The 26,601-nt window shown below is 35.2% G+C and overlaps 2 protein-coding genes across 4 annotated transcripts; both read right to left on the bottom strand.

Moving 5' to 3' along the window:
• Positions 1-4,095: 4,095 nt before the first annotated feature.
• On the bottom strand, positions 4,096-25,676 carry LOC101244754 (kinesin-like protein KIN-14E). 3 transcript variants are annotated; one of them, XM_069292530.1, is made up of 13 exons: positions 25,501-25,676; positions 22,634-22,719; positions 8,862-8,934; positions 8,522-8,763; positions 7,282-7,488; positions 7,087-7,178; positions 6,907-7,011; positions 6,449-6,823; positions 6,211-6,300; positions 5,830-5,988; positions 5,647-5,751; positions 5,421-5,558; positions 4,096-4,432 (listed from the first exon to the last, which is right to left on the bottom strand). In XM_069292530.1, exons 7-13 carry the CDS (start codon positions 6,952-6,954, stop codon positions 4,418-4,420), a joined length of 930 nt encoding a protein of 309 aa, XP_069148631.1. In that variant the 5' UTR covers positions 6,955-7,011; positions 7,087-7,178; positions 7,282-7,488; positions 8,522-8,763; positions 8,862-8,934; positions 22,634-22,719; positions 25,501-25,676; the 3' UTR covers positions 4,096-4,417. The 3 variants fall into 3 exon arrangements, with proteins under 3 accessions (XP_069148631.1, XP_010314577.1, XP_069148632.1); XM_010316275.4 differs by lacking the exons at positions 22,634-22,719; positions 25,501-25,676 and having other exon boundaries at positions 8,862-8,999; XM_069292531.1 differs by lacking the exons at positions 6,211-6,300; positions 8,522-8,763; positions 8,862-8,934; positions 22,634-22,719; positions 25,501-25,676 and having other exon boundaries at positions 7,282-7,421.
• LOC101244468 (uncharacterized) lies at positions 11,002-12,642 on the bottom strand. Its single transcript, XM_004252659.2, has 2 exons — positions 11,787-12,642; positions 11,002-11,675 (listed from the first exon to the last, which is right to left on the bottom strand). Exons 1-2 carry the CDS (start codon positions 12,640-12,642, stop codon positions 11,002-11,004), a joined length of 1,530 nt encoding a protein of 509 aa, XP_004252707.2.
• Positions 25,677-26,601: the final 925 nt, after the last annotated feature.

Raw genomic sequence — 26,601 nt, 5'->3', positions numbered from 1 at the left:
TATAATACTATTTTTATTAGTATAGAGTTTAATGGTTTGCAAACCTTTACCTTTGTAGGGTAGAGAAACCATCTAGATCTTGACCATTAATACAAGATCTTGTGGGTAGATTTACTATGTTTGATAGATCCTTAATGGTTACTTGTTTAAACTACAAACAAGGCAGAGAAAATTGGAGAGGAAAATCTGCAGGGGATTTTCTTGCTGCCTGGTCCTCTATTTTTTGTTCACGGTCTGTTAAATCTTTACCTTGTTCAAGATTTTGTTTGTGTCTTTTTATAGCATTCTTCTCTTCTTACTAAACATTTCTCTTGTCTGTATTTTTTGTTAGTGTCTTTTTTGTCCACTGTCTGATGATGAACCTTTCCCTAGAGATTACTTCTCTTGGAATATGGGTATTAGGATTACTGGGATTACTTCTCTGAACTTCATGACGGACCTGCAAGAAAGACCGTCATAGACTCGACGGACCGTCGTGGACTCCGTAACCCCACACTTAGACTTCCCCATCTTCCTTCAGCAGCAGCACTACGCTGCCACCTACGGACCGTCACAGACACGACAGTCCGTCGAGGGTCTCCGTTCCAAAACACTTAAACTCTTGGAATATGGGTACTGGGATTACTTCTCTGAACTTCATTACGAACATGCAGGACGGACCGTCACAGTCACGACAGACCTTCGTGGACTATGTAACCCCACACTTAGTTAAACTCTTGGAATATGGGTATTGCGATTACTTCTTTGAACTTCATGACAAACCTGCAGGATGGACCGTCACGGTCACGACGGACCGTCGTGGTCTCTGTAACCCCACACTTAGTAAGACTTCCCCATCTTCATTCAGCAGCTGCACTATGCTGCAGTTTTTGAAAATATTATGTCATGTTTTTATGTATTGATTTTTGTGGACACTTCTAAACTATGTTATGAACCTTGTTTCCACTGGTCATCACTGGTTTGTTTGAACTACTTGTGTGTAATTTTTACATTGATGTTTACAATAGAAGACTGCACAAATTAAACTTTTGAAGTTTAATTTTTGAGAGCCAACAACAAGAGATTGCACAAATGTTATAATCCTTATAATCTGTAATTTTTACATTGAAATTTTATTTAGATTTGTATTGGTTGTCTTACAGTGAATTCTCTCTGAGTATGCACTTTCACAATTAATTCACAAACTTATTGTTTTATTTTAAATCTGCAAGAAAATGCGAGTAATTGAATTTGAATTTGGCAAGAAGTAAACTCGATCCATTGTGGCAAAAGATGAAGAAATTTTTGTATTGTTGTCATATATGTTTGAATGACACTTTTGGGTTTTGGAACTTGTTGATATTAGAGATCTTTAAGCAATCACATTCTATGTTTTGGTCGTACATGAAATATTTCTCGAAGTTTATTTGAAATATTTTGCTTCAATTTAATGATTAATTAGTTCATTTTGTGTTTTAGGTCACTTGTATTTATGTAATATATTATATATATTTGTGCTACATGTAGGCTTATAAATGTTGAAGTTACACTTTGTAAATGTTGCTTTAGGTAGATATAAAGTTTCACTTTGTATTTGTTGCTCTAGATGAGATATAAAATCCACACATTATAAGTGTTGCTATAGATGAGATATAAAGTAACAATTTATAAGTGTTGCTATAGCTGATATATAAAGTAACACCTTATAAGTGTTGCAATAGATGAGATATAAAGTTACATTTTATAAATGTTGCAATAGATGACCAATAAAAGGCAACACTTTTTAAGTGTGACCAATATATCTGAAAAGGCAACGCTTTTAAGTGTAGTCTAAAAAAAAAATAGGTGTTGCTAATGCAGGTTTTCAAAGCGTGCCCTTATACCTATTTGGCTACGCTTTATAAGTGTTGCCAAAGATGGCAACATTTAAAAAGTGTTGCCTAATGTCAAAGGTTACGCTTCGTTTGGGTAGCCCCTAAAAAGTGTTGCTGAATGTCAAAAAGTGTAGCCTTTTCTCAAAGGCCACACTTTTTGCTAGTTTAGGCTACACATACGTGGTGTTGTTGCAGGCTGAAAATGGTTTTGGTGTGGGAGACAGCAGAAGATCATATTATATCTCACATGGTTTCTCTGTCAATAAATCTACTTTACCACACTAATAATGAACTATGGTTACTACAATAGGTATCTCACATGTTTTAAAGGTTCTAATGATGTTAGCTTGCGTTGAGCATGTGTTAAGAATCATGTTTTCTAACTTTCCTATATTATGAGTTATCTTGGGCAATTTTTTTTCATGAAATTTCCCATTTTAGCATGATTTAAATGTTTTATGATATTTATCATACATATAAATTGTTTTGAAAATAATGTATACTCTTGCCTTCATTTCCTATAATGTAGGGTCCTCTGTTTCGTGTCTAGTTGTTGATTGTAAAATTTTTGAACTTGGTGAATCCTTATGCTTTGAGAATGAAAATTTTCATTATTTTAGTTTCTTTATTATAATATATTTTTTTCATGATGTATGAGCTAGGCCCAATATCACTTGATTGTAATAGCACTACAAGAAATTAAGGATTTAGCAACAATTATTTTTGTTGCTATATAGAGGATGTTGTTGCAAAAAGTACTTTTGGCAACAATATAAAAGTTGTTGCATGTTTTTGCAATAAACGCTGATGCGAAAAGTTTTTGCAACAACATAATATATTGATGTCAAAACTTACTTATTGCAACAAAAATAATTGTTGCCTTAAATGACTACAGTTGTTGCTTATAAAAACTTTTGCAATAAAATATAGTGTTGCCAAAAATTATTTTTTTACCAACAAGGTTAGTTGTTGTAAAAAAAAGACAAAAAGTTAGTTAGTAATGTGTTAGGAAGGCTTTTTAGCATCAATAATTTTGTTGGCAACAATTATTTTTGTTGCTATATAGAGGATGTTGTTGCAAAAAGTACTTTTGGCAACAATATAAAAGTTGTTGCATGTTTTTGCAATAAACGCTGATGCGAAAAGTTTTTGCAACAACATAATATATTGATGTCAAAACTTACTTATTGCAACAAAAATAATTGTTGCCTTAAATGACTACAGTTGTTGCTTATAAAAACTTTTTGCAACAAAATATAGTGTTGCCAAAAATTATTTTTTTACCAACAAGGTTAGTTGTTGTAAAAAAAAGACAAAAAGTTAGTTAGTAATGTGTTAGGAAGGCTTTTTAGCATCAATAATTTTGTTAGCAACAATTATTTTTGTTGCTATATAGAGGATGTTGTTGCAAAAAGTACTTTTGGCAACAATATAAAAGTTGTTGCATGTTTTTGTAATAAACGCTGATGCGAAAAGTTTTTGCAACAACTTAATATATTGATGTCAAAACTTACTTATTGCAACAAAAATAATTGTTGCCTTAAATGACTACAGTTGTTGCTTATAAAAACTTTTGCAACAAAATATAGTGTTGCCAAAAATTATTTTTTTACCAACAAGGTTAGTTGTTGTAAAAAAAAGACAAAAAGTTAGTTAGTAATGTGTTAGGAAGGCTTTTTAGCATCAATAATTTTGTTGCAATAAACATATTTTTCTATACATTTAGCAACAATTTGTGAGTTGTTGCTACATAAATAATACACATTTTCTTTTTCTAAATTTTATACAAATATTTTCTACACTTTTAGCAACAATTTGTGAATAGCCTGTATATACACAATACATGTTTCTTTTAGAAACTTCTTCACAAAATAATATTAAGAATAATATAAATTTGAAAAGGTCAATATGATGAAGATTGATATCCAAAGAACTAAATACTTATGCAATAAACGCTGATGCGAAAAGTTTTTGCAACAACATAATATATTGATGTCAAAACTTACTTATTGCAACAAAAATAATTGTTGCCTTAAATGACTACAGTTGTTGCTTATAAAAACTTTTGCAACAAAATATAGTGTTGCCAAAAATTATTTTTTTACCAACAAGGTTAGTTGTTGTAAAAAAAAGACAAAAAGTTAGTTAGTAATGTGTTAGGAAGGCTTTTTAGCATCAATAATTTTGTTGCAATAAACATATTTTTCTATACATTTAGCAACAATTTGTGAGTTGTTGCTACATAAATAATACACATTTTCTTTTTCTAAATTTTATACAAATATTTTCTACACTTTTAGCAACAATTTGTGAATAGCCTGTATATACACAATACATGTTTCTTTTAGAAACTTCTTCACAAAATAATATTAAGAATAATATAAATTTGAAAAGGTCAATATGATGAAGATTGATATCCAAAGAACTAAATACTTATAGATGTGTTTGTACTTTTAGTAGAAAATAATAAGTAAGTCATTAGTTATATTTTAATCCTACTAGCTAGTTATAACTTTTGAATTGTCCAATCTTCCAATAGTACTTGTATTGAAGCAATGGTTCAATTATGCATGTTCATCCTGCAAATAAAAGATAAATATAATTATAATTTGATAAAGCAAGCTATAAAATACACAAATATAAATCTAAAAGAACAGAGATATTCACATCAATACACTCAATAATACACCCAAACACAGTTTAATTTCATGATAAATCTCCTTAGTTTCTTTAATTATTTCAATTGAAAATGACCAAAATTAGAGACACTTTGTAACTTGTATAAATAAGAGAGCGAGATTTTTCAGATTTGGCAAAGAACAATCTGTTCACTTAATTTCTTCAACCCCAAGAATGTCACATAAAAATCAGATTAATTCTATAAATTGTAACGGAAGAGAGTGAGATTTCCCAGATTTGGCAAAGGATCATCTGTTCACTTCCTTCAACCCCAAGAATGTCATATGAACAAAAAGATGTCAAAATTAATCTTAATCTCCTTTAGTAATAAATTTTTTAACAGTTTCCAGATTCTAAAAGACTTCCTTATTCCCTTCTTATAAAAACAGACCAAGAGCATTAATTGAGTTCAAAAAGAGAAAATAGCTAAATGTGAAAACACAAGAACAACTCTCTATGTGTAGGGATTTTAATAACTATTTTTTTTCATAATCAACTTCCTGTTGGCATACTACTCTCCAAATCAGATGCAGACAATATCTCATCAAAAGTGTCGAATATAACCATCCGTCATATTTATAATTTCAAAGCTAGAGAATTTCTCTAATATTTCTTGGTATATACTACTCCAAATAAGATGAAGACATATTTAATAGCCTTGTATTTGTAAAATGGTGCATTCCTACGACAGACAATGTAACCTTGTATTATCACGATCAAGAAATTGAAAATTACAAAGATTACCAATATCTCATAAATCTTTCAACTCATTGCAATTTTCTAGTATTAAATATTGTAATTAACATAAACTATGTATGGGAGAAGGCAGTGTAGTATGACTTAACTCTTAGAGCTGGGATTGAAACAAGAGATATTTAGGAAACATACCTCACTTGATTTCTTCTTTTTAATCTCTACAATTTTTTCCTCAAGTGATGATTTTTCACTCAAAAGCCTCTTTTTTGTTTCTTCTGCGGTACGCAACATACAACAAGCTTTCAACTCTTCATGGATCTTATCAAAGACCTGTAATTAGTGAAGTCACATGAGTTTGTATTTTATGAATACTATTCTGGATAAAATATAAAGGCCAAATAATAGTTTTTAGCATTACCTGATTATTTGCGTCGGCCAATTCTTTCGGAGTAGTTTTCTTTGAACCTTGAGAACTCAACTTTGGAAGCCGCATTTCTAAGTTTCGCTTCTCTGTTAGGGCAGCCTATAAATTAAAGAATGGCGCAATAAAATGAACGATTGTCCCCTTGATAAATCAAATTGTATCACATTTAAATAATACCTTAAGCTCTACATCTTTTTCATTGCACAATGTATTGAATTTATCACAATCATAAATAGCCATTTCTAAGTTTTGCTTCTCAAAATTCAAGACGTCTTTCAAGTTATCCAACTCTTTCTGCATCTGTGATTCTTGATTTTTCTTTACATGTAAATCTTCCTGCAATTGCTCACCAACATAAAGATTATAAGCTTTAAGTAAATATATATCAAAATTGTATTTTTTTGATTTAATTAAAATGATTGAAGGATATGCATTGATATATAACTAACATAAGGAGATGTATTACTAGCCCAAACAAAAGTTGTACTAATACCTACTAAATACTCCTAATTGTTACATTTACTAAAAAGATAAATAATTTAAATAAAAATTACTTACCCAATTGTTATTCATTAGACATGTAGAACTTGTCTCATTAGAAGTAGTTGAAGTTGTAAAGATATTGAAAATTGAAGCAGGAAGGTCATTCTGTTAAATATGGTACAAATTAATAACTTAGTATGTCGATAAAAGAAGAATAGAATGAGGAAGAGGTGAATATGTATAGTGAGAGTTAAAAAAATTATGTAGCGATGAAACATCTACTAATTTAGTGATGTATACTATAAATAAATACCTTGGGATTCTTCAAATGAGATACTAGCGCCATCATGCTCTCTTTTAACAATTTTTGGTCATGCACTAAACGAAATTCCATTACTTCTCGGTTCTTTCCCTCCTCTTCAAGTTGATTCTTAACTTCCATTAGTTTGATCTCTACACTCTCTCGTTTATAGCGTTCTTCTTCTGCTTCCTTTTGTTGTGCTCGAAGTTGTTCTTGAATTTCATTTCTAGATATTCTACTTGCTGACTTAATTCCAGATCCTTTACCAAGAATGTACTTTGATTTTTCTGCCATTATTTGCACAAATGCAGCATTAATAATAGGATCCACATCGGTACCCTCGTCAATATCTTGAATTTTTTCAGCAATAACGTCTTTCACTTTGTCCTACAAAAAAGGTTATACAAACATTAATTCTTCATATAATTTAAATAAACTCACTCTATTAATAAAGGTTAAAGACAAAGTACATTGACTTCAGCAGAAGCACTAGTAACCCATTGCCCATTTGGCTTCATGTGAGTTATTTCCCAAAGTTTTTGAAAATTTGGCTCTTTTCCAGTGGTTGTATTCCTCTGTCAAAACAAATGAAATTATGTTATTGTTCAAATTGTAAGAATAATCGATCAAAAGAAAGACATATATCTCACCGCTTCATAAGACACCGCTTGAAAAGTTTTTCTCCAGCAAATATGATTCACTTCTTGTTTTGCCTTGTTATTTTGTTTCTTTCACTCATTTTCTGCATTAATTTAAAGTTAAGAAATTTATTTTGATATGAATATATAAGAAGTAAAAAAATACATCAAAAAATATAAAAGGTTGAAATTTTCACTTTTAACTACCTTAAATTCATCAGAGCTGAAGTAGTCTACCAAGAATTTCCATTCAGTTTCATTACCATCTGTTGGTATATTTTGTAGACTCTCCTCTTTTGTAGAAAATTTCTTAAAGTGATCATGATGTCTGCTCCGACGATATTGATATAAATTTTTTGCTGTTTGAAGAATGGTATCACGATTGTGTTGTATGTTCGAAAGCTGAAAGGTGTCCTGTAATCAAAACAATATAAATAACTAATTAGTTCCAAGTGACAGTAGAGTTCCTGGTGGAAAGAAAACCCCTAACCATATACTAATCAAGCTTGTAAAAAAACTCCTCTCCTCATTCTCCCAACAAGTTTCTACCATCCTAATCACATTTGGCGTTGAGTTTCGAAAGCTGTTAGTAAAAGGAGAACAAACACATAGTCCAATAGATGAACAACATTTGAGTACTCAGTCAAAGACAAGAATAACAATTGATAGAGGAGATGCAATGACAATTCAAATGAGTTTAAAGCATTTCTTCAAGAGTCTTCAGTGTCATGCAGCGAGCCTGATTGCATTTTCTATGGGATCACTCAGCTGGCTGTCTGCTTAACAGTCCTATATATTTCAGTTCTTCATCCCAGGCACACATCAAACTGATAAGGCAATAAGTCTACATTTTCTGCTACACGTCCTTGATTCTGGAGCTAGTTGATAAGTTTCTAAGTGTCCTTTCTATATATAGTTAAATGAACACTTGATTTTGTGGATTCAAAAAAAAAAACCACATCATGAAAATTATTAAGTAGGATATGAGATAAAACGAGAAAGGTAAAAGATTTAGGTAATAGTACAACACATCACATGTACAGAAAAAGTAACTAGTTGGAGAAGCATTGACTAGCATCCTTAATACAAAGGGGAGAAGCACCATACCTGGCAGTTAAGGGGAAGCCACAAGTCCCTGGAGGGGAGGATTACATCACCAGAAATACTATTACTGGACATTACCAACAACAACAACAAAAAGATACAGAGACCTAGAAAATAATAAACACCACTATGAAAAATTTACCATTTCAACAAAAGATAACGACAGAGAACACAACTAATTATTCATGCTTTGTCTATCCATCAATTATAATACAAAAGAAAGCCAAATAGCTGAGCTTCTTGACGAGATAAAAGAGGCAGAGAACTACATAATAAGAGATATCATAACTAACCATTTACTATTTCAACCAAAAAAAAAATTATAAAGAGAAAAGAACATTACCAGCATATAAGCAACAATTCTATTCTTTGCTAGATCAGGAACTCCCTTCCAATTCTTCACATCATGTCTAGCATTATGGAGAACTTTCACAGAGAGCTCGGTAATAAAATCTTTAGCTCCAGGACCTACTGCAACTGTTCGATCTGGTGGAATGATCACCTTCAACTTTCCATTGTCATTTTCCTTATGTTTCTTTTGGGTTGAAATCCTTGTTGTCTTTCCTCTTCCCTTGATTTTTTTTTCTTCAAAAATACATAAAGATATGAAAATATATGTAAATAAAACATATATTATCTAGATATTTTGAATAAAATACAATTTAACAAATGGATAAGTTTACCTGGAGCGGGGATTGCACTTACATCAGTAGTTTCATTATCATTAGAAATATGCATATTTTTCATCATGGTTGGCTGCAATTAACAAACAAAAGCAATGCCAAAATAATAAAGTGATAAAATAATGTTCAAAAATTAAGAGAAACAAGTAAAATTTCTAAGAATAAATATAAAGAGATATGCGAAAAATAGAAAATAGAAATTAATTGTTTCGGTAAGTGAAAAACAAAGCTTCTATGAACAAACTTATTCAAAAAATTTTTATCTTGATGACAAGTTGAAAATCAAAACCAATCATCATCCTCAACTTAATCGTATTCACTAGTATCTTCATCTATTTCAGAATCACTGAAGTCATCTACATTTTCGTGATCAATATCATCTATAACTACTAAGTCGGCTGCTTCCTCGTTATTTAGAGGTGCTTCAACACTCACTCCATCAATATCTTCTCTTTCTATTCTGATGTTATCATGCTCCAACTCTACTTCTTGAATTGTTTCTCCTTTTTCAACTAAGTCAATCAATTGATATTGTTCCATTTCATCTTTTTGATTGGGAAGATCATACAAATGTCGTGGTCTTACCCTTATCACTGATGCCATTTTTCACTTTGACCATGTTTCACATAATACACTGATTGAGCCTGTGAACCTAGAATGAATGGATAACTGGTGTAATGAAGTCGTGTTATATCTACACAGACAAATCCATATTCATCTTTTTTGTAACCTCTACTTTGACTACGACCTTGAGGAGGAACTTCAAACCAATCACATTGAAATAACATAACGGATTTATTGTTCATATATTGGATCTCTAAAATTCTTCTTATCCTTCCAAAATAATCAATATTTCCTGTATGTTCATCACTCTTCACAACCACACTACTATTTTGAGTTTTCAAAGCTAGCTCAGATTCCATTGTTCGAAATCGAGAACCATTCAAGATATATCCGCTATAACAAAAAACTCGAGGATCTGGAGTTCTTGCCAAAATTAGTAATTCTTCAGTAATTCGGTTATCACCATTTTCCTTTAAATGTATCACATGTAGTATTTTAATTACAAAATCACAAATAATATTAATGTTATTTAAAAGAATAAATATGCAAATCACCAAATGAATGATTTTACCTTTTTTTCAAACCATAAAGGAAATTCCTCCTTGTGTCTCTTTGCTACATTTTTATTATTCTCCTTTGTTAAAATTTCTAGATGTTCCCTATACTTGTGGAGATTTTAAACAAATAAAAAAATTAGACATAATTGTTAAGTGTTTGTAAGAAATTGATTTAAAGGTAAACCATATCTTACTCAATCCAAGGTCTAACTTTCTCACAATTTTGGAGAATGTAAAAATGAGCCTGATTGATTTCTAAAGTATTCAAATTAGTCCAGGAACCCCCTGCTAGTGGTTTACCATGACAATTAAATATAGATAAGCTATTGTTGTCAATGTTAAAAGAATTAGAATTCCTATATGGACGATATTGCGTTGTTTCCATATCGCTCAAATATCTAGAGAATAATGTAATGCATTCCCCTGCAATTTGACCCTCAGCAATTGATCCTTCTACACGATAATTTTTGCGTACATAACCTTTCAAGGTTCGTAGGAATCTACAAAGAAAAATATTAAATTTTTAAATAAATTTAAATCAAAAGAATAGATTTAAAAAGTAAGAAATCAACCTTACAATGTAATACATCCATCGAAATTGAACAGGACCACCCAACTTTGCCTCATTTGCCAAAAGAATTGCCAAATGAACCATAACATCAAAGAACGTCGGCATGAACACACGTTCTAATTTACATAGTGTTACTCGTGTGCTTTTATCTAGCTGATCTAGCTTCTCCATAGATAACTTTTTAGAACACAAATCATTAAAGAACAATGAGAATTCAATTAATGGGTCATGTGCATCTTTTGGTAAAATTTCTTTAATGATAAGTGGTACTATACGTTGAAAGAGAACATGATGATCATGACTTTTAAGCCCAAAAATTTTAGCTTCCTTGATACAGCGACTAATGTTAGAAGCGTAAGCATCGGGAAACATAACTTCTTTGATGAGCTGACAAAATTGAATCCTTTCGGCCTTAGACATCGTATAACTTGCTGGAGGAAGTATGTATTTATCCCCACTTTTTTATGGGATGAAGGGACTTTTTGATCTTCATTTCTTGTAAGTCCAATCGAGATTTCAGGGTGTCCTTTGTTTTCCCTTCAATATCCAACAATGTACCTAACACAATTTCACTAATATTCTTTTCAATGTGCATCACATCCAAATTATGTCTCAACAATAAAGTCTGCCAATATGGAAGTTCAAAGAATATACTTTTCTTTTTCCAATTATCATGTCTTTCAGTATCTCGTTTTCTTTTTCTTGTTTTGTCATCAGCAGACCTTTGCAAAGAGGTATTAATTTTAACAAGCACATCTTCACTATTCAAAGCATGTGGTGCAATTCTTTCTTCCTTTGTATTATCGAAAAAACTTTTATTTCGATGATAAGGATGATTCATCTGCAAGAACCTACGATGACCCATATAACATTGCTTTCGACCATGTTTCAAGTAAGAAGAGCAAGTATGCACATGACAAACTGGACAAGCTAATTTACCTTTAGTGCTCCAACCAGATAAAATACCATAAGCAGGAAAATCATTGATTGTCCACAACAATGAAGCATGTAATTGAAATTTTTTTTTCATAAAAGCATCATAAGTCTCAATTCCATCCCCCCATAAGAATTTCAAATCATCAACCAAAGGTTGGAGATACACGTCAATATCCGTACCAGGACCTTTCGGTCCAGGAATAAGTAAAGACAACAAAAGATTAGATTGTTTCATGCATATCCACGGGGGAAGATTATATGGAATCAAGATAACTGGTCACATGCTATATGAATTACTCATTGAATCAAAAGGATTAAAACCATCTGAAGCAAGTCCAAGTCTTATGCTACGAGGATCTGAAGCAAAATTTGGATATTTTTCATCAAAACTTTTCCACGCCAACGAGTCAGCAGGATGTTGTAACACTCCATCATCAACTCGTTCATCCTTATGCCACCTCATTTCTTTTGCGGTTCCTTTAGTCATAAACAATCGTTGTAATCTAGGTATAATAGGAAAGTATCTAAGAATCTTTCTAGAAATTCCTTTCTTTTTGTTATTCAAATTACCCGTAGCAACTTCACTATTGGAATCTTTTCCTTTTCTCATTGTCCATCTTTTTTCACCACATTTAGGACATTGTTCAAGATTCACATATTCCTTTTTATATAAGATACAGTTATTAACGCATGCATCTATCTTCACATAATCTAAACCCAAATCTTTTATTATCTTTTGAACTTCATAAATAGAATCTGGGAGCACATTTTCTTTAGGTAAAGCATCACTAATTAATTTCAACAAAGAGTCAAATGAAGTATTACTCCATCCATGCATACACTTCATTTGAAAAAGACGCACTATAAAAGAGAGTTTGGAGTACTTTTCCCAACTTGGATACAATCGATTTTCTGCATCTTTCATTAACTTATAGAATCTCTTAGCTTCTGTATTAGGCTCTTTGTTCGGAGACTCAGTTGTGTCATTAAACTCATCACTATTGCTGGGAACACCATGATATATATCATGCAACATTTTATAAATTGGAACATCATCATTTGCTAAACTTGAATCTTCACTAACATTTGTTTCATCATCTGAAGAAAGATCTAGCTCTCCATGATGAATCCACTTTTTACATGTTTGATTCATTCCAAACCTACACAAATCTATTCTCACTTCATCTCGCGTTATTCAAAGAACATTATTGCATTTTATGCACAGACATTGAATTCTTACACCATCCTCAAGATTAAAAAATGCAAAATTCAAAAATAGCTCCACACCATTTAAATATTGTGGTAACGCGCTATTTCTAATAAGTATCAAACTTTTATCCATTATATACTTACCTACAACAATTTTAAAATCAATTAAAATAAAGTTATATGATTTTTTATTTTTAAAAAATAAAGAAAATGTTAGAGAAAAACTTCATATTATAAAAGGTCAATATAAAAATCTGAAAGTCCTTGTAAGACCAGTAATTATTTTTTTGTATATGTACATCTACGAACATCTCGAAAAATAATTCTTATATTGTAATGACCCGTTTAGTCGTTTTGAACAGCAGATTTTATTTCTGGAAAAACAGGCTGAGGCGACGGACCCGACGACGGACAGTCATGGGCACGACGGACCGTCGAAGGGTCTCGTTTCAAAACACTTAGAAAATCTGAAATTAAGTACTGAAAATCGACTCTCTTAACTTCGTAACGAAATGGATGAACGGACCGTCACAGACTCTTTGGTGGAAATTGAGTCTCTGAATTTTGCGACGACCTGCAAAACAGACCGTCGCAGGTGCGACGGGCCGTCACACGCTGCGTAATCCCAGTCTGAGTCGTATTTCCTCAATTGTTTTAAGGGACGTTTTTGACTATTCCTGCTTTAATTATATAGTTAGTGGGTTAATGTTAATAAGTCCAATTACTTAGGGGTTAAAAAAGGTAACCTTAAGTTAATTAGTGGGTTATTATTGCCATCTTTTATTCTTAATTATATGCTAATTAGGGTAAAAGAAAGAGGGTTTTGAATAAAGAAAATAGAAAGAACAAGAGAAAGAGAGAGAAAGTCGAACGAGAAAGAGGAGAAACGAAGAGAAACAAAGCTTGGGAAATTGCTTGCTTGATTACTAATCTTCGGTGGAGGTAGGTTATGGTTTCTCTTACGATATTGGTAGTAAACTCTTAATAGCGAATGATATGTATTGATAATATTGTAAACCCTGCTATGTGCCTAATTGTATGCTTGCATGAATGTGATTATATGATTGTGATGAAATAAGCATGATGAAGTTATTGAATCCCAAATCTTGCAAAACCCTAATCTCTTTGTAATGATGAGGCCTTGGTATAAAAGAAGGCGTGATTAAATAAAATAATGAGATTGATGACTCCTTGGTAAGAAAGAAGGCTTGATGAATTGATAGAAGGAGATTTAGGGGATCGGGTGTCAAGAACCGACACGTTTATTTAGGGGATTGGGTGTCACGAACCGACACATAGATTTAGGGGATCGGGTGTCACAAACCGACAGGTAGATTGAGGGGATCGGGTGTCACGAACCGACACGTAGATTTAGGGGATCGGGTGTCACGAACCAACATGTAGATTTAGGGGATCGGGTGTCATGAACCGACACGTAGATTTAGGGGATCGGGTGTCACGAACCGACACATAGATTTAGGGGATTGGGTGTCACGAACCGACACGTAGATTTAGGGGATAGTGTGTCACAAACCGACACGTAGATTTAGAGGATCGGGTGTCACGAACCGACACGTAGATTTAGGGGATCGGAGTGTCACGTTCAGACACATAGTAGTAGGGGATCGGAGTGTCACGTACCAATACAAGAGGATTAATGAATATGAGGGAGCGGAGTGTCACGTACCGACACAAGAGAAATAAAGATAATGAATATTAAAAGATGTTAATATACTCAATCTAATGAACATAATTCCCAAATGAGTATGGTATTGAGACTTGAGTCCTCATGTGTGAACTTGACGGTAATTGTTAATGATATAGTACTTGCTGTTGCTACATGTTGAGTATCATAGTTGATTTTATGATATTACTTGGTATATATTGATTTCTATTTTGAGTTGGCCGATGATATCTACTCAGTACCCGTGTTTTGTACTGACCCCTACTTTTATGTGTTCTTCTTGTTTATTTGTGGAGTGCAGCAAACGTGCCGTCATCTTCGACTCAACAGTAACTCTAGCCAGTCTTCATTACTACGGATATCAGGGTGAACTAATGCTTCTAGCTTGGACTGGATCTTCCTCTTCATGTCTTGATGCCTTGATGTTCCGGCATGGACTAGCTTTTATGTATTTTTAGCTTCTTAGAAACTCTTAGATTTAGTAATTTGAAGTAGATGTTCTTGTGATGATGACTTCCAAATTTTGGGAAATAATAGTTATTGAATGGGTTTTTATTAATGAGTTTAAGTCTTCCGCATTACTTTATGTTGATATTACATTGAAATGTTAAGGTTTAGATTGGTTGGTTCGCTCACATAGGAGGGTAAGTGTGGGTGATAGTCGCGGCCTAGTTTTGGGTCGTGACAAACTTGGTATCAGAGCATTAGGCTCGTTAGTCTCATCACACAAGAACGAGTCTAGTAGAGTCTTAAGGAACAGTAGGAGGACGCCTTTACTTTTCTTTGAGTGGCTATAAGACTTTAGGAAAATTCCATTCTTTCATTCTTTCTTTCGTGCTATTACTTGGGTCCAATTGGTATCTAGGTGATAGAAATTGGTATCTGACCATCTTCACTCTGTTTCGCATATGGTTAGAACTAGAGCAACAACTACGCCAACACCAACATCGGCAAGACAAGAAGCTTCCGAGCCAGCCACTAGGGCTGTAGCTCGAGGAAGAGTAGCAGCAAGAGGTCGTGGGAGGATGTCCTCTAGAGGAAGAGGACGAGCACCTAGCCCGTCTGATACTAGGGTGGTGACTCCCCCACCGACTGAGGAAGTGGTAAGAGAGGGTGAGGAAGGGGAGAATGAACAAGTGCAAAATGAGGAATTGTCACCCCAACCTACCCCAGAGATGATCAATCAGGTTCTCGCTTATCTTAGTGGGTTTTCTGATCAGGGTCAGGCCCCTCCAGGGTTTTCTGCACCAACACCTCCGGTTTCAGAGGTACAACATGCAGCCACTATGCCTCCTCGTATGGATGCCTCATTGGACATAGGCATGTTTCCACGTCTGACTACTGGGCCTATAATGACAAATGATCAGTATGAACTTTTCAGTAAGTTCTGGAAATTGAATCCTCCAGTCATCAAGGGTGCTGAATCTGAGGATGCTTACGATTTTCTGGTTGACTGTCATGAGCTACTACACAAGATGGGTATAGTAGAATGGTTTCGTGTTGAGTTCGTGAGCTATCAGTTTCAAGGGAACGCCAAAATGTGGTTGCGGTCACATGTTGAGGTTCAACCAACAGAGGCACCACCTATGACTTGGGCCTCATTCTCTAGCTTTTTTATGGAGAAGTATATCCCCCGGACTTTGAGGGATAGGAAAAGGGATGAGTTATTGATCCTAGAGCAAGGTAGGATGTCGGTCAATGCATATGAGGCTAAGTTTCGTGCACTATCCAGATATGCCACCCAACTTTGTTTCAATCCACAAGAGCGGATTCGTCGTTATGTGAAGGGGTTGAGGTCAGAGTTGCGGATTTCAGCCTTATAGGTAGCGACTACGGCAAAATCCTTCCAAGAAGTGGTAGATTTCGTGGTAGAGGTGGAAGGAGTGAAGCCAGATGAATTCACCATGGCATCGATATCAAAGAGGTTTCGAAAGGGAGGTGAGTTTAATGGTTCTTACTCTAGAGGACAGGGTTCCGGAGGTTACTCAGTTCGACCCATTCAGTCTTCACTACAGACTGTAGTTGGGGGTCCACCTCAGACCAGTCAACACTTCTGTGAGAGACCTATGCTTGAATCTAGAGAGTGTTATGGATGTGGGGAGACTGGACATATTAGGAGGAATTGTCCCAAGCAGAGTTATAGACCCCGAATAGCTAGAGGTAGAGGTGGTCATGGTAGAGGTCGTTATTCTGGAGGACGTGGTGGTCTAGGTAATGGTGGTCAGCAAAACGGCCGGGGTGATGGGCAAACTGGAGCCACTACATCACAACATGGTAGGGGCAACGGACAAACAAACGAAAGGGCCCATTGTTATTCTTTCCCTGGGAGATCGGAGGCGGAGACATCTGATGTTGTCATCACAGGTAATCTTCTGGTTTGTGATTGCATGGCTTCTGTATTGTTTGATCATGGATCCACATTTTCTTATGTATCTTCCTCATTTTCTAATGGTCTAAATTTACATTGTGAATTACTTGATACGCCTATTCGTGTTTCTACTTCGGTGGGTTAGTCTGTGGTAGTTGAAAAGGTATATAGGTCTTGTTTGGTGAACTTTGTGGGGAGCAACACTTATGTAGATTTGGTTATCTTAGAAATGGTTGATTTTGATGTAATTCTGGGTATGACTTGGCTTTCTCCGCAATTTGCGATCTTGGATTGTAATGCTAAAACGGTGACGTTAGCCAAGCCTGGGACAGATCCGTTAGTGTGGGTGGGTGACTACACTTCCAATCCGGTGCGTATCATCTCCTTTCTTTGTGCTAAGAAAATTGTTAGTAAAGGGTGTTTAGCTTTCTTGGCACATCTCAAGGATGACACTACCCAAGTACCTTCGATTGAGTCGGTTTCGGTGGTCCGTGAGTTTCTGGATATGTTCCCCGCAGATCTTCCTGGTATGCCACCAGATAGGGACATTGACTTCTGTATTGATCTTGAACTGGGTACTCGCCCCATTTCGATACCCCCTTATAGAATGGCTCCCGCAGAGTTAAGAGAGTTAAAAGACCAACTTCAAGAGTTGTTGAGCAAAGGCTTCATTAGACCAACTGCATCTCCTTGGGGTGCTCCGGTTTTTTTTGTAAAGAAGAAGGATTGGAGTTTTCGGATGTGCATAGGCTACCGGCAGTTGAACAAGGTAACCATAAAGAACAAGTATCCTCTTCCTCGCATTAATGACTTGTTCGATCAGTTACAAGGTGCTTGTGTCTTTTCTAAGATTGACTTGAGATCCGGTTATCATCAATTGAAAATACGGGCAACGGATGTGCCAAAGACTGCTTTTAGAACCAGGTATGGGCATTACAAATTTGTAGTGATGTCTTTTGGTCTTATGAATGCCCCTGCTGCGTTTATGAGTTTAATAAAAGGGATTTTTAAGCCATATTTGGATCTCTTTGTGATCGTATTTATTGATGATATACTGATATACTCTAAAAGTAAGGAGGAACATGAAGAGCATTTGAGAATGGTATTGGAAATGTTGAGGGAGAAAAAGTTTTATGCCAAGTTCTCTAAGTGTGAGTTTTGGCTAGATGTAGTGTCCTTCTTGGGGAACGTGGTTTCTAAGGATGGAGTGATGGTGGATCCTTCTAAGATTGAGACAGTGAAGAATTGGGTAAGACCTACTAATGTGTCAGAAATAAGGAGCTTTGTTGGGTTAGCTAGCTACTACCGCCGATTTGTCAAGGGATTCTCCTCTATTGCTTCCCAACTGACGAACTTGACTAAGCAAAATGTTCCATTTGTATGGTCGGATGAGTGTGAGAAAAGCTTTCAGAAGATCAAGACTCTGTTGACTACTGCACCAATTCTCACCTTGCCAGTGGAAGGTAAGAATTTCATTGTCTATTGTGATGCATCCTATTCGGCTTTGGGTGCAGTGCTAATGCAAGAGAAGAATGTGATTGCTTATGCTTCAAGACAATTAAAAGTGCAGGAACGTAACTATTCAACTCATGATTTTAAATTGGCTGCGGTAGCGTTTGCATTAAATCAATGGAGACACTATTTATATGGGCTTAAGTGTGAGGTCTATACGGATCATCGTAGCCTACAATATGTCTTTACTCAGAAAGAGTTGAACTTGAGACAGAGGAGATGGATGGAACTACTGAAGGACTACGACATCACTATTTTGTGTCATCCGGGGAAGGTGAATGTTGTAGCGGATGCTTTAAGTAGAAATGTGGGAAGCATGTGAAGTCTAGCTCACTTGCAAGCTTCTAGACGCCCATTGGCTAGAGAAGTTCAGATTCTGGCTAACGACCTTATGAGATTAGAAGTAAATGAGAAGGGAGGATTTTTAGCTTGTGTGGAGGCAAGATCTTCCTTCCTTGACAAGATTAAGGGAAAGCAATTTAATGATGAAAAATTGATCCGAATCTGAGATAAAGTGTTGCAAGGAGAGGCTAAAGAAACGACAATCGATGAGGAAGGCGTTTTGAGGATTAAGGGAAGTGTATGTGTACCCCGCGTGGATGATTTGATCAACACTATTCTGACAGAGGCTCATAGTTCAAGGTATTCGATACATCCGGGTGCAACCAAGATGTACCGTGACCTAAAGCAACACTTTTGGTGGAGTAGAATGAAGCGTGATATTGTGGATTTTATTGCCAAATGTCCAAACTGTCAACAAGTGAAGTATGAACACCAAAGGCCTTGAGGAACACTTCAGAGAATGCCCATTCCTGAATGGAAGTGGGAAAGGATTGCAATGGATTTCGTGGTTTGTCTTCCAAAGACATTGGGAAAGTTTGATTCTATTTGGGTAATTGTTGATAGGTTAACTAAGTCTGCTCACTTCATTCCGGTCAAGGTGACTTACAATGAAGAGAAGTTAGCCAAACTTTACATCTCGGAAATGGTGCGATTGCATGGGGTTCCACTCTCCATTATATCAGATAGAGGTACGCAGTTTACTTCTATTTTTTGGAAAACATTGCATGCGAAATTGGGTACTAGGTTGGACCTTAGTACTGCGTTCCATCCTAAGATCGATGGTCAGTCTGAGCGAACGATTCAAGTGTTGGAGGATATGCTTCGTGCATGTGTGATAGAATTTGGTGGTCAGTGGGATAGCTTCTTACCCTTAGCAGAGTTCTCCTACAACAATAGCTATCACTCAAGCATTGATATGGCCCCATTTGAGGCACTATATGGGAGAAAATGTAGGTCTCCCATTGGGTGGTTTGATGCATTTGAAGTTAGACCTTGGGGTACTCACCTTCTGAGGGAATCGTTAGATAAAGTGAAATCTATTCAAGAAAATCTTCTAGCGGCGCAAAGTAGACAGAAAGAGTATGCAGATTGGAAGGTTAAAGACTTGGCGTTTATGGAGGGTGAACAAGTCTTGTTGAAAGTTTCGCCAATGAAAGGGGTGATGTGGTTTGGTAAGCGAGGTAAACTTAGCCCAAGGTATATTGGTCCATTTGAAGTACTTAAGCCAGTAGGGGAGGTGGCTTATGAGTTAGCCTTGCCTCCAGGGCTGTCCGGAGTGCATCCGGTACTCCATGTGTCGATGTTGAAAAGATACCGTGGGGATGGAAACTACATTATCCGTTGGGATTCAGTGTTGCTTGATGAGAATTTGTCTTATGAGGAGGAACCTGTTGCCATTCTAGATAGAGAAATTCGCAAGTTGAGATCAAGGGAGATTGCATCCATCAAAGTTCAATGGAAGAATCGACCCGTTGAAGAAGCCACTTGGGAGAAGGAGGCAGATATGCGAGAAAGATACCCACATCTGTTTACAGATTCACGTACTCCATTTCGCCCTTGTTTTCCTTCTTGTGATCATTCGGGGAAGAACGATGGGTAAATTGGTATCTATTGTAACGACCTGTTTAGTCGTTTTGAACAGCAAATTTTATTTCTACAAAAATAGGCTGAGGTGACGGACCCCACGACGGACCGTCATGGGCACGACGGACCGTCGCAGGGTCTCGTTTCAAAACACTTAGAAAATCTGAAATTGGGTACTGAAAATCGACTCTCTGAACTTCGTAACGAAATGGCAGGATGGACCGTCAAAGACTCTTTGGTAGAAATTGAGTCTCTGAATCTTGCGACGACCTGCACGACGGACCATCGCAGGCGCGATGGGCCGTCACAGGCTGCATAATCCCAGTCTGAGTCAGATTTCCTCAATTGTTTTAAGGGACGTTTTTGACTATTCCTGCTTTAATTATATAGTTAGTGGGTTAATCTTAATAAGTCCAATTACTTGGGGGTTAAAAGAGGTAACTTTAAGTTAATTAGTGGGTTATTATTTCCATCTTTTATTCTTAATTATATGCTAATTAGGGTAAAAGAAAGAGGGTTTTGAATAAAGAAAATATAAAGAACAAGTGAAAGAGAGAGAAAGTCGAACGAGAAAGAGGAGAAACGAAGAGAAACAAAGCTTGGGAAATTGCTTGCTTGATCACTAATCTTCGGTGGAGTTAGGTTATGGTTTCTCTTACGATATTCATAATAAACTCTTAATAGCGAATTATATGTATTGATAATATTGTAAACCCTACTATGTGCCTAATTGTATGCTTGCATGAATGTGATTATATGATTGTGATGAAATAAGCATGATGATGTTATTGAATCCCAAATCTTGCAAAACCCTAATATCTTTGTAACTATGAGGCCTTGGTATAAAAGAAGGCGTGATGAACTAAAATAATGAGATTGATGATGCCTTGGTAAGAAAGAAGGCTTGATGAATTGATAGAAGGACATTTAGGGGATCGGGTGTCACGAACCGACACGTATATTTAGGGGATCGCGTGTCACGAATCGATACGTAGATTTAGGAGATCGGGTGTCACGAATCGACACGTAGATTTAAGGGATTGGGTGTCATGAACCGACATATAGATTTAGGGGATTGGGTGTCACGAACCGACACGTATATTTAGGGGATCGGGTGTCAAGAACCGACACGTAGATTTAGGGGATCGGGTGTCACGAACCGACACGTAGATTTAGGGGATCGGGTGTCACGAACCGACACGTAGATTTAGGGGATCGGGTGTCATGAACCGACAGGTAGATTTAGGGGATCGGAGTGTCACTTTCCGACACATAGTAGTAGGGGATCGGAGTGTCACGTACCGATACAAGAGGATTAATGAATATGAGGGAGCGGAGTGTCACGTACCGACACAAGAGAAATAAAGATAATGAATCTTGAAAGATGTTAATATACTCAATCTAATGAACATAATTCCCAAATGAGTATGGTATTGAGGCTTGAGTCCTCATGTGTGAACTTGACGGTAATTGTTAATGATATAGTAGTTGCTGTTGCTACATGTTGAGTATCATAGTTGATTTTATGATATTACTTGGTATATATTGATTTCTATTTTGAGTTGGCCGATGATATCTACTCAGTACCCGTGTTTTGTACTGACCCCTACTTTTATGTGATCTTCTTGTTTATTTGTGGAGTGCAGCAAACGTGCCGTCATCTTCGACTCAACAGTAACTCTAGCAAGTCTTCATTACTCCGGATATCAGGTTGAGCTAATGCTTCTAGCTTAGACTGGATCTTCCTCTTCATGTCTTGATGGCTTGAAGTTCCGGCATGGACTAGCTTTTATGTATTTTTAGCTTCTTAGAAACTCTTAGATTTAGTAATTTGAAGTAGATGTTCTTGTGATGATGACTTCCAGATTTTGGGAAATAATAGTTATTGAATTGATTTTTATTAATGAGTTTAAGTCTTCCGCATTACTTTATGTTGATATTACATTGAAATGTTAAGGTTTAGATTGGTTGGTTCGCTCACATAGGAGGGTAAGTGTGGGTGCCGGTCGCGGCTCGGTTTGGGTCGTGACATATATCTACAACCTCTCATATAAAAGAGTATAAAATAGATAAGATTAGAATAGATAATCAATTTAAATTCAAATCAACATGTAATATTTCACTATCAATACAAAACACTTAGAAGAGTTAGAAATATATCTCTCCATATTGATTGAGATGTTGAATTTCCACGGTACTAGGACATATTAAATGTATCTTTAACATATAGCAGAAACAGCATGAATAAAAGTATGGTAAATATGGTTATGCAGGCAAGTTATATGTCATATCTTAAGTGAGAATATAACAAGTTCATAGGCACAAGCAACAAGTTGGTAAACTGAATCTTCAGACAAGCATACACATGACCAAACTGTATTACATCAACATTATTACAAAATGTAATGAAGAACATGAAATAAAAAAAATTAATTGTGATCACACCTATTTACCACTAGAAACAGGTTGTAGTATTGCTCCAACACCAACAACCTTAGCATTAGCCGTGTCAATTTATGGAGGATTACACCCTGTAGAACAATAAGCCATGATAAGAATATTAGTATAATTAATCTAAAAAAATTTATTATTCAACCAATGTTTTCATCTAACAGAAGAAAAGAAAATTTCCTCTTTAGACACCATACCTTAAAACTAATGAGACGTTGTTTACTGTAAAATGATGCTGACTGCTTACTGCTTTCACTGTGCTGTCCATTTTTTTTATTGAAAAAAATTAATTCTTCTATAGTAATTATTATAGTATTTGCTAATATATGTAATTGTTATTGAAATTTTGAATATTTATATGTGCAATTAAATATTTTAATTTTTTATATTGATTCGCGCCTCGATTAAAAAAGGCGAGCGACAAGGCGAGGAATAGGAGTTGGTTAGATTTAGACATGGAACTGGAAGACGAAGTAGGGGAAGAAACTTTTTTCTTTTTTGGATTGTGATCTGGATTGCAGGTTTGGGAGAGGCCTTCGGAAGGGCAGTTTTCTTGGTTTTTGAGGTAATGTTCTTGGTATGCCTATCCCTACGATTTACCAGATAGCGGCAGTGGCACACTGGAGGAATATTGTACACTAGATGGATTACCTTTCTTTATACAATTGGGGAAGCCTTGAATTAAGATTTCATCTCCCATAAATCTGAGATGAAGACCTTGTTTAGCTTATTCAATACTTTTACATCGAATACAAATGCCTTCATCACTAAAACAAGATTCACGACACCAAGTTGCAACACTTTTTAACTATTTAAATCCTGGCATCCTTAACTAAAACTGATCGGGTTATAAGTTATATGGTAGGAAAATTGCAAAATATCTCTACAGAAGCTACCTCTATCACTGCTGAAGGAATGCAACCAATCTGCCAACTAATCAAGAATCAGTAACTACTGTTCTAGTTATACCAAATTACCAGCGGGTTTAGTTTTTAATCTCCAAGTAGTTATATCATAATGTTTAATCTTTGAGTATGTTGAAAGGTGAAAGAAAGAAATAACAGGATGATACAATATCTAAAAGAGGACAATTTCTTGCGAATCTCAAAGACAACAAAGGGAACTTTACTTTAATATACGATCACTCGGGTCTGCCTTTTCACGACCTGATCATTGATTTTATTAATGAAGTAGTGAATAGACTAACAAATTTAACTGATTTCCTTTATTATTTGGTAAAACATGCACTTAATTTACCAGAAGAACTACCAACTCTTTTTGAGGATCATGCTGCAAATGAGAGATAGCACTTGATGTCACTTCTGCTAAATTTGCCAAATACATTCTTGTATATGGTTAACACATACATAATAGTCCCAACAATAGATGACTACTGTATGAGTCTTGGAGCTGCAACAACTCTTTGTGGAGTTGTAATTGGGTCTATGGTTATTGCTCATGTGTTCTCTTCAGTGTATTTTCCGTTCATGGTCAAATAAAAAAATAAACGAAGCCTATTTTGTGCAGCATCATGGTCCTTCTTGTCGGGAATACCTTATATGTACTGGCTTATGACTTCAACTCGATATACTTACTTCTAGTTGGACGTCTATTTTGTGGGCTTGGTTTGTCAAGGGTAGTTAAAGCACTGATTGTGTTCCTCTGCACCTGCGAATGAAGGCTTCAATTGGTTTAACTGTAAGTGCACTTGGAATGGCATGTTGTCTAGTTGTATCCTACTTGTTACAAACTATCTTTAAGTTCCTAAATATAAGTTTTAACTAAAAACTTTACTAGGCTGGATAGTGGCTCCTGTATGGTTTGTTTACATGTTATGGTTATGTACTACCTTTAGAGAACCTCCAATGTTGGAACTAGAGGATGTTCTGCTACCAAAATCCAATAGTAAGAAGATTGAAAATGACTTACTGCATAAAGGTATTACCCAAACATTCCTTTTATGTGCAGAAGAGACAAAACAAGACGAAGATGACGATCAAGATTGCGATAATCATAGTGTGCTTAGTAATAGTTTTTAGTTTCTATGTCACAATTCCCTATTCTGTACCACAATATGTATGTTCAGCTCTAATCACATTTGTAGTTATTGAAGTACTCGAAGAGTTAACCTTAAACTTCTATCTCGAGCCATATGTCTTCAAAGCATTCTTAGGGAACCTATAATGGTGAACTACTTTCAACGGGAGCTGAAACGTTAGATCAAGTATTTGGTCAAAAAGTGAATTCTATAAAATTTTAAAAGGCAACAACATATAGTAACTAAACATATCTTGCACATAACAGAAAAAATAAGGCACACACATTAATCAATGAATAAATAACAAAGCATACTTGATATTTTAAGACAAGCACATTAATCTACAGCCGAGAAGGTCTTGAAAATCATAGAATTGTATAAAATTATTGACGTATCTGTCTCTTAATCCATTTGACGTCAATACTTTGCCATGGCTATATATGTTTCCCTCCAGATACACAAGAAACTCTAACAATTCTTAATGTTAGATACAGATAGGCCTTTGTTCAAATTTCAGAACACCTTTTCTTTTGTTGTGCTAACAAAACAAGTCTTGTTTTTTTCCTTGGAACACACAGCACCACATAAATAAATAAATCAAAAACACCCAAATAACAGTACTAGCAATTTTGTTACTCAATCGTACTAGTAATAACTAGTAGTAGTAATTTTGTCACTAATCTCAGCAAAAAGACGGAAAAAAAAACCTTAACAAAGCAATTGAAATCTTAGAAAATAACCTAGGAGACTCAATCATTAGATAATCATATGCAAGAATTAACAAAACTTTGTGAAAAGAAACTAAATCATTCAGAAAACTCACCTATAGACTTCACCAGGCCAACAACGTTCTTCTTCAGTGAATCAGAAAACCTAGCTTCAGTTTTCCCTAAAACTGAAGAAGCACTACTTCTGGAAAAGAAAACTAAAAATTTGTGAACTTCTGCAAAAGAAAATTGGCAAAAATAAAAAAGCCCGTGATTCTTTTGGCGGAAAACTAAAAAAAAAATATTTTGCCACAATATATGTATTGTCAAATTAAATATATTAGCAACAATAAAATATTATTGTTGCCAAATATTTTTTAAGATAGCAACAAATTAATTAAATTATTGCCATTATTTATGTTGGGCAACAATATCATCATGGTTGCAAAAACCTTGTTGCAATTTTTTAATATTTAAAATTTATTATATTAATTATTATTAACAATATAATATCGCAACAATACTAATATATTTGACAACAACAAAAATATTGTTGTTGAAAATTTAAAAATCTACCAACAATAAAATTAAGTTGTTCCGACTTATCAATATAAGCCAACAATAATATAGTTGTTGCTATAAAGTTGTTGCTAAATCCTTAATTTCTTGTAGTGTAGATGGATAATGAGAAAAATGTTTTAGACCTATGCTTTGCTTTTACTTCAAATGTTGCTTTCACCTATTATGTTTCTATTTCTGGTATTATAAATCTTAGTGGCTTGTATTGGTCTCTTCGGGTCCTATACGCCATGCTACATCAAGGGTGTACCCCTGGGTTTTGATAAATCTGGTAATCAAAGCACAAGATTTAGAATGTCTCATCAGCCTTATCGAGTAGAGTGTTGTTCATGAGTGTGAAGCGAGCTACATTTATGAATGAGAGACCACAAGATTTTTTGGAAACTTCACTTCTTTCCTTACTCTAATTTGTGCAATAGAGTTTATCTCTATAAAGTCTCTCTCCTAACCCTTATCTGATACTCTACAAGATATGGCTACTTGAAGAGCTTACGTCAAAAGGAATATGAGGGAGTGCAGAACAAGAAGCTTCTCAAGATCTGGTCTATCTTTTTACCGTGCAAGTGACTGATGCGGAGTTTAGGGATGCTTTTCAGTATAGTCTTAAGCAATGGAATCCAAAGCCAATAGGGAGTTTG

This window comes from Solanum lycopersicum, chromosome 12, assembly GCF_036512215.1.
Source record: "Solanum lycopersicum chromosome 12, SLM_r2.1".
NCBI lineage: Eukaryota > Viridiplantae > Streptophyta > Magnoliopsida > Solanales > Solanaceae > Solanum > Solanum lycopersicum.
The sequence above is the reverse complement of the archived record's forward strand: the minus strand, read 5'-3'. Positions and strand labels throughout refer to the sequence as shown.